This window comes from Lepisosteus platostomus, chromosome 18, assembly GCF_059453375.1.
Source record: "Lepisosteus platostomus isolate fLepPlt1 chromosome 18, fLepPlt1.hap1, whole genome shotgun sequence".
Taxonomy (NCBI): Eukaryota; Metazoa; Chordata; class Actinopteri; order Semionotiformes; family Lepisosteidae; genus Lepisosteus; species Lepisosteus platostomus.
The window spans coordinates 3,953,346-3,970,042 of record NC_142628.1 but is presented as its reverse complement, the minus strand read 5'-3'; the positions used below and the strand labels follow the sequence as shown (position 1 = coordinate 3,970,042).

General features: G+C 41.1%; 1 protein-coding gene across 5 annotated transcripts in view; it reads left to right on the top strand.

The window, feature by feature from the left end:
* dusp8a (dual specificity phosphatase 8a) overlaps positions 1 to 16,697 on the top strand; it is an 88,363-nt gene that overhangs the window by 29,496 nt on the left and 42,170 nt on the right. For all 5 annotated transcript variants that reach the window (XM_088610965.1, XM_088610966.1, XM_088610970.1 and 2 more), the window contains one exon: positions 3,430 to 3,568. In XM_088610965.1, coding sequence (XP_088467091.1) covers positions 3,430 to 3,568 — 139 coding nt within the window. The remainder of the gene's footprint in view (positions 1 to 3,429; positions 3,569 to 16,697) is intronic.

The window sequence follows — 16,697 nt, the reverse complement described above, 5'->3', positions numbered from 1 at the left end:
TCATTGTGCAAGGCATGTCGTGTCATGACAGGGCATGTACACAAGGAAAATCTAATTCATAAAACATTAGCCAAAATGTTCAGGAAGAAAGAAAAAACAAAGATGGTAAACCCAGCAGGTTATGCCAGTTTTTGCACTGAAGTGAAAGTTGAGGTCTCGCCCTGCTCAGACCCAGAGTGCTGGTGCCTTCATGATGATATCACCTTCTGGTGCCCTCAGGGTGATGTCACCTGCTGGCTCTTGTCCAGGCTGTGTTACATTGTCTCAAAACTTGGGGCCTGTTTTCCACTTCACCATTGTGTACATATCAAACTGTCCAAAGAGAAGGTAAAAGGGAGAGAGTAATGTGTTATTTTTCAAGTATGTGAACAATATTAGAATATAAAATAATAATATTAACATAATAAAAATAACAATTGGAAGTTGTCCTTTTACCTGAAGGCAAACAAAAGATTTTAGTGGATAGTATCATTGTAATACCAGAGGTGAATTGGGAGCACAGAAAGGTGTTTTGTAAGACAGGAAAGAAGAGAAGTGTCACCTTTGTGTGTCTCTGTGAGGGGAAGAATACGTGGTGAGGGGAACATGAACTGAAACTAATAGCAAAAGCGTTAAACCTAGCACAGTTTATACTGTCCTGAAAAAGAAACTCTTTGAAAATACGGACAAAGGCCTGGATTTGCGATTGCACATGTATGTTTTGCACAAAATCAGGCAAAGTGAATCGAAAGGAAAAGGCAGAAATGTATCAGAGTTGATTAAATTGTGTTAATTGTCTTAACATGGTTTTATTTTAATAATAAAACAATATTTCTTATTAATTTCCATACTATAAAACACTGATTGTGAGCATTTTGTATTGTATATTTGGTAATCATGCTTTTTATAGTCCTGAAACGATACAATACAATTAATTAGAATGTGCAAGACATCAGTTTCTAACAAATGAGCACACTAGCTGGTAGGGTGAGTAATTCTTGTAAGTGCTGTTATGGTGCCTGACCATCCACATGGTCTGAGTGGTAATTAAATCAAGATGAATGAAAGTGAGAGTCATTGAAGAAGCACAAGAGGAACCAGAGTTAAAGCAAACTCTCCTGGACATACAGTATTACACCCTAGCTGATGGAGTGGTCTCAAGTGTTGTGTTGTTTGCTGTTGGTGTCCTGGTCTCTCAGTCTGGTTCGCAGTGCATTTTATCTCCTTGTCCATTCAGAATCGACGGATTTCTTCAGGAGCCTTGGCAACAGTTAGCAAACAAGCATGAAATGCACTAGCTCAAAATTCAATTCAAAGTCATTCATGTCAGTTGTAAAATAACTGTGAATTTGAGATAAAAACATAAGCCAAAGAAGAAATTCTTGAAGTTCAAAGCAAAGTATGAATCGCTTCTTCATGGCCTACGGCCCTTTCACAGAGCACAATCACCACTAGCTCCTTTAGGACACAATGTCCATTTCAGCATGTATACAAAGTTGTTTTTACTAACTGCCTTGATTGAATAAAGCACTATGGCTGGGTGGAATGGTTTGCTTTGAGCGCCTATAAAAAATCTGATAGCAGATTGGCTTGCAAAATATCGAGCTTCCTGAAGAAGGGTTTTCGAGGCCATGTTATAAATAGCATCACTGTAGTCAAAACTGGCGAGCAGATACTCGGGGACAAAGAAATGGTTTGTGATGAGAAATTTCTGTGGATAGAGTGTGCAGAATCCCTGAGGGAATGCAGCCGCTGCCACACTAACCTTACATAAAAAAATGATTGTGTAACAATTCACCAAGCCAAAGACAAACATTGCACAGAGATATCAAAAGATATGACCTACAGTTTATTTTTAAATGTCAGAAGGTTTGGGAAATGGGTTACTGAGGAATGTGTTTTTCTCCTTTTCTCAGGCTCTTGCCAGACAAGCATGTTCAGTTCTGATACGTTTTGCTTGGGCCTTTTTCTGGGGTTATCATGGCTGTGACTCACTGCTGCAGTAGTACCAGGGTGCGTCTTGTATGATCCGGGCTGCAAGCTGATGCAGTGACACAACTGATGATCGCACATCTCACAGATGACTCTGGCACTGTTCTCGAGGAAGTGCCTGGGTTAGATGTGTATGAGTTTATTAAAAGTACATGATTTTCAATCTGTTGAATTAAAAACACAGGTCATCAGTGCGTTCTTGCAAATAAAAACAGGGGACAGATATGAGCCTGAAAATCCCATTTACTTGGCGTGCACATATTGTATGCATTTAAGAAAGTTACGAAAGCAAAGCATTGCTCTGAAGGCAGCGTATGTCCGTTCTTACTCTTGCCTCGGCCCGGCTGTCAAAAGAGAGAGCAGAAATGAAATAAGGACAGCTAGGGTTTGTCATGCACAAAAAAACAAGTGTGGAGTGATGAGTGAGTTTTAGTGTAGGTGCAAAAAAGAACCTTCTCTCAAAAACTGGAGGTTGAGGAAAAATATCAGCTTCTGTAATTACCCTATTTAGAGCAAAATGATGTCACCCATTCTCTTTCTGTTATCTCCTATCTTGTTTGTCAGGTTTGCCTGGCAAAGAATTCTGCTGACAGCTGCCTCCTCTGCAAGCTTGGTCCAGCCTGCATCAAAAAGTGCTGTCATGAAAATGAAAAATGTTCAGGATGGTTTGGGAATTTTATCTTCCCCAGCTTCTTTGCTTTAGTTTGTCTACCACTGGAAATAAAGGAAGCACTTGAGCTCAGCTGTCTGTGGGAATTAATTTGATTTTAAGGCCTTAAAAAATGTATTTATGATCAGTTTATCACCCTTGATAAATGTGTATCAAGTTCCCCTTCTTGATGGGTATTCAAAGCGGGCATTGTCCTTCACTTTAAATGTTAAATCATTATTAATTAAATTAAATTATTTAACTCATTCCCAAATGTTGGAGTGATCTGGGACTAGAAATTAATTACAAAATTCAGCCCTAGAATTTGAGCACAGCATTATTTCTTAACAAAAGATCTGAACAGAAAAGAAGTAGTAATAGGGCAATATGAGAAAAAAAAGTGTTATCGGGTAGTTTTAATGCAATAACCTATTGTTTTGTTGCACCAAATACACATACGAATGTAAGAAATGTTACGAGTGAGAGGAGGGCCTTTGTCTTCTCGGGCTCATTTGCTTGTGAGTTGCTTACAAGACCAAAGGCCTCATCCATTCTTTTCTTGTTGGATCCTAGAAAATCGGCTTCAGAAACTTGACTGAGCAGATTGCTCTAGTCACCTTCAGCACCTTCAGAAATGCCTTCTGATTTCAGTCTCCAATCCACACCCGCGAAGTTTCCACTTGTGTTCCTCGTTGTTTCCCCACCTTTCGGGATTTGACATCCTCGCGTCCCCTCACAGTGTCCGCGGTGAGGCGGTAGACCTGCGCTGGAGCTGTCACTGAGCCTGCGTGTTTGTCCCTCGCCCGCAGGTGGACCTCAGCAGGAAGCAGGAAGTGGTGGTGTACGACCAGAGCACGAAGGACGCCAGCCTGCTGTCCTCGGACAGCTTCGTGCGCATCCTCCTGGGCAAGCTGGAGGGCAGCTTCCAGCGTGTGTCTCTGCTCACAGGTAGGCCAGCCAGTGCTTGGCGGGTAAATAGCGCCCTCCATTTTTTCCCCTTTTGTTGTGCGTGTGGGAGAAGGGGGTTCCTTTTGCTGCTTGCTTTATTTCCTGTCCGTTTTTCCAAGAGCGTGGTGTCCAGCCACTTGTAGCGGTGCCAGTTTCTGTCTGCAGCAGAGCTTCTGCTAAAAGCAAACACCCCCTTTTCCTTGATCCTTGATGAAATAATGCATTCAAATTGTGAAGGGGCTGGGGGGATCTTACCATGTGTTCCAGCCATGGGTAAAGGTTTTGCATGAACAACAGTGATCTACACTATTATAACTCCTGAGCGAGTGACCATGGCTTTTGTTCTTCAGTAAAGTGGGTTTGAAAGACCTGGCAAGCATTGAGGAACACTCACAACAAAGCCGGTACTTTTGTGGGAGCGCTTAGACCTGTCTGCTTCGTATGCATTATATCAATGTGACACATTTATTGCTCTTCTTGTTGTACAGTGTAGCTGAATGAAATTGCTGTTGTACTCGCTGCTTAAAAAAGCTCCCGGTTTGAAAAAGGCAAATGAAAAACAATAGCTTTGTGTGGTCTTAAAGGGAAAATGAATAGTCACATGCATGCCAATGGAATGCCAAGAGGTAGTTTGGTGATGTAAGCTGTGCAGCAGGAATCAGAATCCAGCAATTATCCCATCCAGAATAGCAAAAGGCTCATACTGCAGAAATGAACAGCCGCAGACGCTGTGAGGAAGATACAAGAATAAATAAACCTTTGTGGAAGGTCTGAAGGCTCTGTTCCAAGTCCGAACATTTCGTGTCTCTGACTTAACCCTGTCTGCTCTGCCAGAAAGTAAACCTTTATTCTTCTGTCTTGTCTGTATTTGCAATAGTAGCACATAACATTGTTTTAGGTTTGTTTTGCAGTCACATTTGCTCTTTGTAGTGAATTTGCTTTATTTTCTGACATTCCTTCTGTGAGAAACTGCTAAGGTTGAAAGGAGGGACTGTAATCGCAAATGTTAGTAAATTTTCCCGTCAGGCCCAAAATAATAGCGTAACTGTGAAAATATCGGGCGATGCTTTTGTCAGATATTACTCCTAATAATTTTACAACCTAACCTACAACTGTAAAAGGATGAGTGGCTGAGCGCTGACACGTTGTAATCATTGCTTCAGAATGTGATGATTATAGACTGAAGTAATGCCTTTATTCCTTGTATAAACAGTGTGTAATGGGGCTGCCTATACAACAGACTGCTTGAATTATGCTGTGTGTGTGCAGGAGGGTGTGCGTCTGTCAGCACAGAACAGGACCTGGAGGGGGGTCTGATAGAGCACATTGAGTAACCAAGAGCTGTGTGCTCACTGGAATGAGGATAATCAGTCATGCTGGGATGAAGTCATTGAATTCCTCTGCAGAAGGGAAGAGAGGGAGCAGCATGTGAGGCCAGCAGTGTGCCGTGTGCTGCCAGACAGCACAGGTGATAGACAATGTCCTGACGGTCAGGCTGGTGAAAGTCACAAGTCGTGAAGCACCACGTCATGGCCCGGGAAAATGAGGTGCTCAGATGTGGAACCCCTGTAGTTTTCACGTTGGCAAAATATTTTTCCTTTACCTGACAATTATTTCTATTGCATTTTATGCCAACAAAAATACTTGTTGCATAATGTACATATTAAAATCTATTAATATATATTCATATATGTCACAGAACATGTTAAATGTTTGCACACTGTTTAAACCGACAGCAATTTATGAAAAGAATTCCTTTACCTGTAATTATTTTTTATTCCTATCATATTAGCAGCTTTGACCCCCTGAAAGGATTAGCCTCCAGCCTTTGCCAGGTAAAGTATTGCCTGCGTAGAGGCTGCAAGAACTTTAAATTCTGTCTTCGAGATGTGCTGTTCGATCTCTTCCACGAAAGTGACAAAGAGAGGAAATAACTAGAGTACAAAACCATGTGTTCTGGCCTCTGTAGGTCACCTTGGGTCATTATGGTTGTCGGATAATAGTGTATTATCATTTCATGTCTCGCACAATAAAAATACTGGCTTCCAAGTGTCAGTAACTAGGTGGTAAACTGGCATATTGCTGTTTACAATTAGTAGAGCTTAGAGGTGATTTCTTGACAGCGTATGGATCCTTTGCTCTTCTTTTTAGCAGACTAGTGAAACAGCGTGCAGGAAGTAAAGAAATCGTGAGTCATTGTACAGTGCAGCCAAGGACAGGACAAGGTTATCTGCCTGGTGTTTGCCCAATAGTGAACTTTGTCTGCCTCTTTCTGAATCTCTTTGCTGCTTCTGCAGTGTTTGCTGATTCTCCTGTAAAAACATAAAGGCTACAAATCCAGAGGAGCCATTCGGCTCTTCCAGTCTGTCGGATTGTTAGTAGTTAATTGTTCCAAGGATCTGTCCAGACATTTCTTGACGAAGGCAGGAGATCCACTTCAACAACATGGCTGGGTAGCTTTGTCCGTTCTCCCCACAACCCTCTGTATGAAGAAGTCCTCTTTTTCCAGGTTTTAAATCTCCTTCCATGTAGTTTCCACTTGTGTCCTATGGTTCAACTGCATTCTTAGAATGAATTCTTCTGACCTTGTTAGATAATGGCATGATTTAAAAGAAATGCCATTGCAGAGCCACAAAGATCATGCGGTTCTGAATTTTCCAAACAAACAAAGAATTAATTTATCTTTAATTCCAAGGGCTTGTTCAAAAACAAATGTGTAGTAGCAAGATAGTCCTGTTTAGTCACATCCCAAAACAGGCATGCATTTCAGCACACTCATTACAGTAGAGACAGCAATCGCTAAAAAAGGCAAGGAATGAATAATTACCCTCAAGACATTGTATATGTCACTTCATACTGTAGTTCAGCCTGTGCAACATGATTAATTTGTCTGGCAGTTATGCAGCCATCTCAGGGGACAAACAACCAGAATTCATAATGCCTACTGTACCTTAGCATGGTCCCAGAAAACTGAACACATTACACTTTCAAAAGAGAACTTGACCGGTAAATTATTTGTTTCTGGTTCGACTAAGTGCGAGATTCCCTTGAGAGTGAATAACAGGGAGAAGGCTTCAATCCTTTTCACATTTTTCAATGAAAATAACAAATGCTCACCCTACATTAACCCTGTAAACTTAACAGCACGACAGGACATGGTTTCCCAGATAACTGAACAGAAGGATATGTATAAACATGAACGAGTGTGCCTCGAACACTTGCCCCCCGCTCCTCAGCTTCGCCCTCTTGTTCTGTGTCTGTGTCCCCCTCACTCCACAACCAGGCCAGCAGAAGACTTGCAGTCGATGGGCCTCAGAGACAGGAAGGTCAGTGACATGGAGACCAGCTGCTCGGCTGCCAGGCCTCGCTCTCCTCCCCATCACAGGAGAACGGAGCTTCCTCTGGAGAGGCACAATTTAAAACCGTTGGGAAGATTTTGAAAAGGACAGTGAAATCACCCTTGCATACAAAAATAATATTCTACACATTTCTGTCGTTTCGCAATAAAAGTCAGATTAATAAAGCAATCCTTGCTACATCCTGGGTAGTTTCATGTTTGCTTAATGGATTGGAAGCCGTTTTGTTTAAAAAATGCTGTTTTTAAGCCATAGAATTATTTTTAGAATCTTAACAGTGTTTTGAGAAACAGAGAGAGAGAATCGGGTCCTATTTTTCATTCTGGGACAGAGAGATGGAACTAACAGGTATTTTTCTCTTCACAAGAACAACATTTCCACTTTCTTTTTTAACAGAACAGGTCTTTCATTTATTTTAGAGCTGTGACATGAAAAATCTCTTGGAAACCAGGTGAGGCTGATTATGAGCCCTTTCCTTGCAGTCTTATAACCAAAACCGGTAAAAGAGTTAGCTTAAAAAACTGCAGAAGTAACTCTGGTGCAGAGGCTGGTAGTGTACCAATTTGTACCTGTCAGCCTGAAGAGCAGTGAATGGACAGTACTCTACACTTCTGTGTTTTGGTCCGTTAGACAGACGAAAAGAACCGACTCCTGAAATCAAATTTAAATTGAGAAGCCATCACTGATCAGCCACCCCTGTAATTAAAAAGAAAGGATTTGTATCGTTATCTTGCTTTGGAGCTAATTGGTAGTTGAACCCCTCGGTGAAAATTAGCACACTAGACAGTTCACATTGTTCCCAGCAGAATAAGATGTTTAATCTCTGGCCTCACACATGAATTCCAGTATTTGCACTGCCAAAAGTACACATGGGTCCTGATTTCTGTGGTAATTACATCACTAATTGCTAATGGGATTGACAAACTGTTGGCATTATTAGTCAGGCATGTGCTTCCGGGGGAACTGTACGGGGCGATAGTTAACATTATTGCCACCATTGACATGCAGTTTATTTCCCTGTGCCCATTCTGTGCTCAGAAAGGTAAATAGGTTCTGATTTTAATTGGTAAGAGTCAAGCTGGGCCACTGTTATCAGCACTATTATTACCGGTAAGGCCGTAATTGAAAAACAGGGCTAAACAGAGCATGGTTCCAAGACAATATTTCCTTGTCTCGGCTGATACCCTGGCTTCTTTCAACAAATGGCTTAGTGAGATCCTCAGATCTATTAGCTACTAATAGTTATAAACAGACTGGATGGAACAAATGGCATCCTCTCAATAGTAACCTTTCTTATGTTCCTAACACTGTTTAATCTCACAGACCACAGCACACTCTTCAACAACAAAGTGCTTTTTTTAAGTGTGCTTTACTTTCTGACCTTTTTAAAGCTCAGACGATGCAGACAGTGCCCTATCTATAGTTTGGTGCTTTTTACCGTTTTATTATTTGAAGTTGTTCTGCCCATGTGCATTTTCCCTCAATTTGCCTGTGTCCCCGGGCTGTGAACAATGATCGTTTTCCTAGTGCTTATTTTAATAAGGCTGGCCCAGTTGGTCAAACAGCCTTGGTTCAGTAATGAAACTGGCACAGCCCTGCTCGGTTGTTTTGGTCAAACTTGGCATAAATTTTACAAACTTGTAAAACCCATCAGCTGTGTAACTCATTGTTGGATACTCTAACCTCCAGCTCAAGCCTGCACCCAATCCGACCATTTTGAGTACCAGCTTTGGCCCACCATGTGCTGATCGAGCCAGATTCCTAAAGTATGGAGTTTAAGAAAGACATCCTGGACCAAACCTTTTTTTAATCAAACTGTTCACTTGCTCACAGTTTGGAGATCTTCAGCCGTGGATCCTTTGTTATTCTTTACTGTCCCTCTATTTGCGTTTGTTAGAAGCTGAATTTGTGTATTTTCACCAAGCTGATGTGCTGATATCTGCACATGGTAGCTGCTTACATAAAGCTGACAAGAATGACACACTTATTGATTAAATAGGTTTTTAGACTCAAAAGTGCCCTGAGTCAGATCTCTGTGTGCTTCAGCTACACCATTGTTTCACCAGAAAGGTGGTCTTGAAATTGAATGAGTTGGCACTATGTGTGCTGATCAGTGGTTTGGCATGTGTTGAGCTGTGATTCGTCCCACTCAACACCAGTTATAACCATTTAGACCCGGTTCGGAAAGAGTAAAACATGTCTCCACAGTATTGGTTACTCATTCTGTCACCTGGTGGGAAACCACCTCCTCCAAGCATTCTTTGTCTTGTTTTCTTGAAAGAAGATAGGAAAAAACACACTTTTCCTGATAAGAAAATCCATCACTCTTCATAAGGTGATTGTTTTTTACTGCTGTATTTCACCTCTAGCGAAAAGGACTTAGAACTTGAGTGCAGATTGAGACTGAAGCTGAGAACTGTTAATGATACTGACTGTGATGGTAATGACAATGGCTGTGAAGATCCTTGTTGCACAGAAGAAGGTAAAGGTTGTGTAAACGCGTCTATATGTTTTCTGATGTATGTCATTTTACTACATTACTCTTACAGGGAGCAACAGGAAAAGACAAATTTGCTAGATATGGAACATCTGGACACTTTATTTCAGATTCATTTTGCTGTTTAGGATTGATTAGTCTTTGTTGGGATCGAAACATGACATTTTTATGGCTTGTGCCTAATCATTTTACAGTTTATTTTTTTCTGTGTTTATGCAATGGAAAATAGAGCTCCAGACATGTGGCTAATTCTAGACAGTCTTTGCAGAGATTTTTTTGATGCTATTATTTTACAGCATTATGTTCAGTATGAGGCAGTAGCTTCTGCAGTGAATTGCAGCAGGCAAGCAAAATTGTATAAGCTTATATTTTAACATGATATGGTTTTTTTTTAATATAGAAAGTGCAATTTATTGAATTATGGGCTCCTCTGACACCATTATAATAATAGTAATATTAAAGCACAGACTAAACCAGAATCTACTGTATAATGGTGGGTGTAAGCTTCTACCCACGTAGTTAACAGTTCTGCAAATATTCCTCAATAGGTCAAAACAGTACAGTTTTTCCTCTACTAATAGTCAGTATTAGCAATACTGCAAACTGGCTTAATGAAAACCCTTCCTCTTTTATATCACATCCGTAAAGTCAGTTCATTAGATTCACTGGGGTTGGTGAGACATTGATAATTTAAGAAGAATAAGAAGAAAGCAGTTTTTAAAATGCTCAGGCATTCACATCTGTAACAGCCTTAATCTATTTAAGGAAGCGTCATGCTCCAAATACGTTAAGCTCAAAACGTTTTTTTATCAGTGTTACAGAAATGCAGTTTCTAGGAATCTCTGATTACATTTTCCATCAGCATCCCTGGGATTTGAAATTAAGCCTCTTAGATTTGTCACCTGTGTCACATCAACTCTGAGATAGAAGTTCCAGAGCACTGCGTCTCACTGCCCAACCACAACACTGTTTGAGGAATTCACTGGGCTCCAAACCTGCTGCTGTTACCTAAGCCCTGTGACACTTTTCATTTTCAGAAAAAGAAACTTCTATTGGTGCTTTTAGTGACTTATCAACTGTCTATATCTATCAAGTGTAATTGCTTAATTAATTGCTTACACTTATATAGCACTTTTCTGGACACTCCTCTCAAAGCGCTTTACAGATAATGAGGACTCCCCTCCACCACCACCAATGTGCAGCATCCACCTGGATCACACACTAAGTGTTTTTCAACACGCTTCTGGGAAGCATCAGTATTTGTGTTCATATTTCAAACTGAAAATGCATGTGTGCTGCTGTCCCATTACAGAAGTAAACACAAAGCACACACTGTCTTGAAGAGATCATATGAAAATCTGTTTTGATAGCTCTATGTCATCTCTTGTCTGGCCATTCTTGTCATGAAGTTGGCTTTTGATGTTTCTTGATAACTGAAGCTTTTTTAATACTCTATGATTGTCACTGAAATATAATTAAACAATTCCCCCCTAGTAGATGCAGGGTTAAGAAGGGTGTCAGTCGTGTAGGATACATTTCTGATATAGTCTTTTTCAGTTCATTTATTGAGGTGAGGATAGAGCTCGGAGCAGCTTGATATTTTAAAGCTCAGTGAGGGACTGTTTTGTAATGAACCCTGCGTGACACCAGGAAGTGTTCCCACCTACCCGCTCCTCCGTTTTCCTTGGGCTGACACTCAGCCTTGAGAGAATACTTTTTTTTTACTTGAATGATCACTCAACAGCAAATAGGAGCCAACATACAAGTGGAGATCAACTAAGAACCTACATGCTGAAGCATAAAAATGTATGCAGTTTTGTCTCTTTTTAAGAAAACAATTGAGTCTTGTACAAATCTGAGCTACCTCTTCATGCAGTAAACTACAGTGTACATTAGAGGGAGCCAATAGCTTACCGAGCCGAGATTATAATCAAAGGATCAGCTTTCAGCAGCGTGGTGCACTTAGTCATATCATGTTGTGTAGTGACAATGACTCAGTGTTTTTTTTTTCCAGTATTCACAATTTCTCAGGATTGTGGGAATGTTGAATCAAACTACCCAGGTTTACTGTGATGCTGAGACCCTGGCAGCTTTCAGCAAACATACAGATAATGTCCCCGGCTTGATTAACTCCTAATTACCAGATACTGTAGATGTACTGAATGGCCTCTGCTCGACAGTTATAGTTCCTTTATTTTCTGTGAGTTTATCTTGAAGGTCATTTGTATCATTTGAGGAATCCAGCAAGCCCCTGTTTGCAGTCTTCCCTACAATGGACCTGTGAGCAATGGGATTGCACTGGGATTCTTATTCCGTTTCAGTGAGCAGGCTGGAAATTAGGTCTGTTTCTAGTTTGCAGGGAGAAAAATTGAAATTAGAGACCTTTTCCTTTCTATTGTAACAGAATATAATCAAAGGGCAAATTATTTAAATTAGTGTGCCATTCGTACATGACTGCACTTTCCAGCTTTGTGTGTCCCTCTGACTTATTTTTTTTTAAATTGATTTGTGAAAAGTGGCTGACATTTCTACCGGCACACATATCATTTGGTGTCTGGTTTGGGGTAATGATGAAAACCATGCTGTTCGTTGCCAGGTTGCATCTGATAACTTTGACCGCAAAAATTCCCACAATAGCTAAGTAATGAGTTTAAGTGAATCTAGATGCAATATACTATTATTGACAGTTGTTTTGCTTTTGACTTAACATTTTGCATGTTCAAAATATGGTCAGTTTCTTACATTTAAAAGCCCGTTGATCATTTATTTTCAGATCATGTTACAATGATCTAGCACAGGACGTTTCAACCATTTTGGCTCAATGGGGCCTTCTGAAGTTCTTCCACTTTCAAAGCAAAATCAATCCAACGTTTAATATGCTCATAAATAATAGTACAGCTAAATTAAAAGCTGACAAGCAGGTCAGGAGCTCCCGTCAGGAGGATTTAAATTAAACAGTACAAGTCAAGGGATTAACAATTTTTTGGGTTTCCCAGAAAAGCCTCTCATGATCTCTTCTTGTTTGTGATATACTGTAAGATCAGTTTACTGACGCATTCATAACATTTCTTTTAATGAACTGATGTGACACTGTGATCCTAAAGTACTGTGTCCAGCAGTATCCAGATCTCTGTCAGTGGCTTCAGATGCTTGTCAAGGTGCAGCAAGCCTTTTCCATCCGCGATTCTAAACTGGCATTCTCCAGTGATGAACCATGGGTAATCTGCAGCCCTCAACGCTCAACGCTGTTAACCTGGATCAACCCAGTCGTGCTGTCAGGCCGTGAAGCCCATCCCTGTTCCAGAGAGCCGCTACAATATTTCTCCCAGCTTTTGTGGTCAACAGTAGACACCAGGCTGGCAGATGTTATCAAACGGGGGGCGGGCAGTCGCCACAGCGCCATTAACAATCCTTCATACAAAACAGCAGGAGCCAGTCACTTTGATTTATGGGCATAGAATGCCAACTATCTGACGTCGGCCTAATTAGTTCTTCTTTTGTTGTTCTTGTTTTTCTGTTTGAGTGTTAGTGTGTTGCGCAGTCAGCCTCTGCACCCAATTTCCTCATGGGATGATTCATGTTGCCTTGCAGACCACTTGGATTTCTAATTCCTATTTTAATTTATTTTTAAATTGTTTTCTTCTCCCTTCCTTCTACAGCAAAGGGCATTTCGATGCTGTAGGCGAGCCTTGAGAACTTTGTTGTGCAAAGCATCAGTTTTGCCCTCCAACCCTTTTCAGATCCATCCATCTGGCAAACAGCCCCTCTCTGCTGCCTGTGTGGCACTACAGCATCCTGCCCCCAGAGGTCTCTCAGACGTTAATTCCAGTTGCACAGTATGTGCAGTGTGTTAAGTGTGCAGCAGAACGGCACAGCAGAAGGCACCTTCAGGCTTTCTCTTCATCTCTCTATGATGTAGGGATAAAAGTTGGAATTTATCAGAGCTTTTGAGAAATGCCACGTAGATTAATGAAACTGGACACAATGCATTTAGGCTCGAAAGTGCGCTTTCAAGAAGCTCCAGTTGTTTTGTAGCAGGGCAAATCCTTGAGAAGATATGAGATTACGCTCTTCTGCTTCTTGTCTTGAAAACAATTAGGTTCTCAGCTGGTGGGGTTTTGCTTTTGCGAATGTCCCATTTCAAGACGTTGCACCCAGGAGAAGATTGTTTTGTTACACCTTTCATTTGAATGAAAGGCAGTTTGGAGCAGACAGATTTCTTTATTTTCCCTGCGCTTTTCAGACAAACCCCAGACCAAGAGCAGATTGTGTGGCCTCCTGCTGAGAACAGAATAAGGTGACACAAATAAACAGATCAGTGTGGCAATAGCTTTATTACACAAGAGTAGAAAGATGCTTTGCTGCAAGAAATGTGTATCACAGGAGTGGCCCAGTTAGTGAGGGGAAGGTCTTAATGATCAAAGGAATGGAACATGAAGTTATAGGAAATATGTCTGGAAGGGCCAGTTTCAGAGAACTCCTGTAGGACATTCAAGCTTCTAGCTTTTAACGTTCTTAGAAGACTATTGGACTTGGCAGATGTGTAGAGGAGTGGTTAAGGCCCTGGGCTTGTAATTAGAAGGTTGTGGGTGCAACTCCCAGGCTGATCAAGGCACTTCACTGTTCAAGGCAAAATATCCAGCTGTTTAAATGGCTGGATATTTTGTTTAAATGGACACACACACAAGTCACTTTGGATTTTGAGCCCAAGAGCCCAAGTAAAGGTAGTGGATTTTGTTTGGTTAGAAGTTGGTCCAGCTGTTCAAAATGGGTGAAAAAAGAAAGGATTTGTTTTCTGTGGATGTAGCAGGCTGTCACCTAGAGGCGCTGTGGGTGATGAGCCTTGGATTCTCACTTGCCAGGGGATTGCCAAATTGCCAAGGATAGCCTGCAGAGAATTCTGAAGCCTCGATTCTGTAGTTGAGTGGGCTTTTACCTGCAATTAGGAATCAGGATTTTCTTGCAAGGAAGAAAGGAGATGAAAATGGAATGTCAAGTGTAATTTCCTTTAATTCTTAATGCCCCAGGGACTGTGGATATGCCGTGAACAAATTGTGAGTTTAACCTCAGTTGAACTGTAGCGTTTCAGTGGGAGTCATTATTACTCCGTCTTGTCTGTGCACAACAACTCACCACAGATGCACACTTGCCTGGCTCTGCGTCGTTTGCCTTGCCTCTTGCTGTTTCGAGAAGTCTGATTATCAGATTAATCATCCTCAGAACGCTAGGAACCCGTGACACAATCTACCAACCTAATATCCAACTTGATTTACGAGTTCATTAAGAGCGGCGATGACTTCATATCTGGGCTATGTTTCCATGTGGGCTTTTCCTCTTACATTTTTCCAATTAAATTAGTGCCGGCTCCTCTCTCACACGCACAGTGCAGTAAATGAAACAAAAAAGAACACAAAAGCCATAGCAGGGCACTGACTATTAACAACACTACAAACCCTGCATAGTTAATCACGTTGTCACGATAAATAAGACAGCAGCAGCATTTTCTTACTTAACCTTTAAACTCTTAACGGCAGTCCTTTTTTGGAACACATTTAGTAAACGTAACTTTACAGTTGTTTTTAATTTGTGTTTTTAGATTTTTCTCTTTTTTTAATCCAACTGAATAAAGACTACAGAGCATTCTCTTCTGCTCGTTTGTACCAAACCAGTAGAAAGGAGTCAGGTGAAGTCCAGCTAAGTTAAAGATGTGGGCGAACTGAACAAAGGGCCACGTTCACATGCCGGAGTGTGGTACAGTGTTTTCATTCTTCTGGACAGCAAGTGCAAAATCAAGACAGCGATGCAGATGGTTTGTGAATGTGTCCGGTATGGGTTTGATATTTCTCTCAGGACAGGCCTGAATAGCTGGGTTAGGTTTTTATTCAGTTCTCTGCTAGAGGCCCTTATAGTCTAAACCTTGTCATGCTCAACAATTATAGTGCACATTAAACTGGCTTTGCATTTTCAATGTTTTTGTGAGAGTAAAAAATATGGGCATTTTCTTCAGCATAAATGAAAGCAGCTATACATGTCCATGACCTGTGTATAAATGAACATTTCTGAGTTAAAAGCCCAGTGATTGCAGTGGATTGCCCAAGGTGATCTTCCCAAAGAATAATGGGGTCCGCATAATGGGGGCAGTGGTAAACACAGAAGCCTTTCACCGTCTGTCCCATTTGCAGATCAGAATGTGACAGGGGATGATGCAGTGTGTGTTCCTAGACACAGCGCACTCTTTTTCACTCAGTTGCAAACAACCAGTACATTCACTCTGCAACACATAAGACAGATCGCAGAGGTGCAGCTGTGCCACTTTTTAAATCACAGCTGAAATAGACCTGGTATTAAGGAAAGAGAGGTTTATATCCTAGCTCTTTAATCCATATTTTGTAAATTGTTATAGAAAATGTTGTCCCAAATGTTGAGCTCAGCAGGGATAACCTACACAGAAAATGAAAACGATGTGTCCCCTGTGATAAGAGTGGATGATTTTCTTGGAGAGACTGGGAAGCTCCCAGACCTTATTTTTAGGTCACAGAAAAAATAAGGCCAAGACTTCACCATGTAAAGAGCTGTTTCAGAGGGACTTTCACAAACCAGTGTAATTCAACCTGACATCTGTTTCCATTCTGCAAGGTGAAAACAGATTTACTTTGCTCTGTTGGTATGGTGTGTCTTGGCAGCCAGGGTACAAACTATGATGCTATTTGCTCAGCAGTATGAATGCCAAGCTAGTTATTTTCTATTTTCTGTTAATTGTGATTAAGAGCTGCATAGTGGTTCAGCATGTCCATATTGAATGACTTCCTATAGACAAGGAGGGACACCTTTTGCTCTGGCCAATTGATCAATCAATCATCATGTTTACATTCCCATAATTCACAGCCACTGCCTGATCCTAAAAGATACCATATCCCTGAGATATCCCTGCACCTGGTATACATCTATCTGTTTGAACATCTGTGTGCACTGTATTCATATGAATCATTGAAACAGCAAATGAGCCGCTGTACAATGTGTGGGACGTAATGTGGGTCAGTGCGTCACTTATTGACTGCATATACACATCCAGGAAAGGAAAGAGGAACAATATGATCCAGCAATGAATGGGTTGTCCAAAAGCACTTTGTATTTCCAGGAGCAGTTCTGTAGCTTGTCGTGCCATTATCATATTTATTTCTTGCTCTGCGCTATTGAAACAACTTTAATCCTTTCAGAAAACAGGCCGTGGCTGGGTAATTTCTTCTCTGTTATTTCTATCTGGGTGTCTACACGG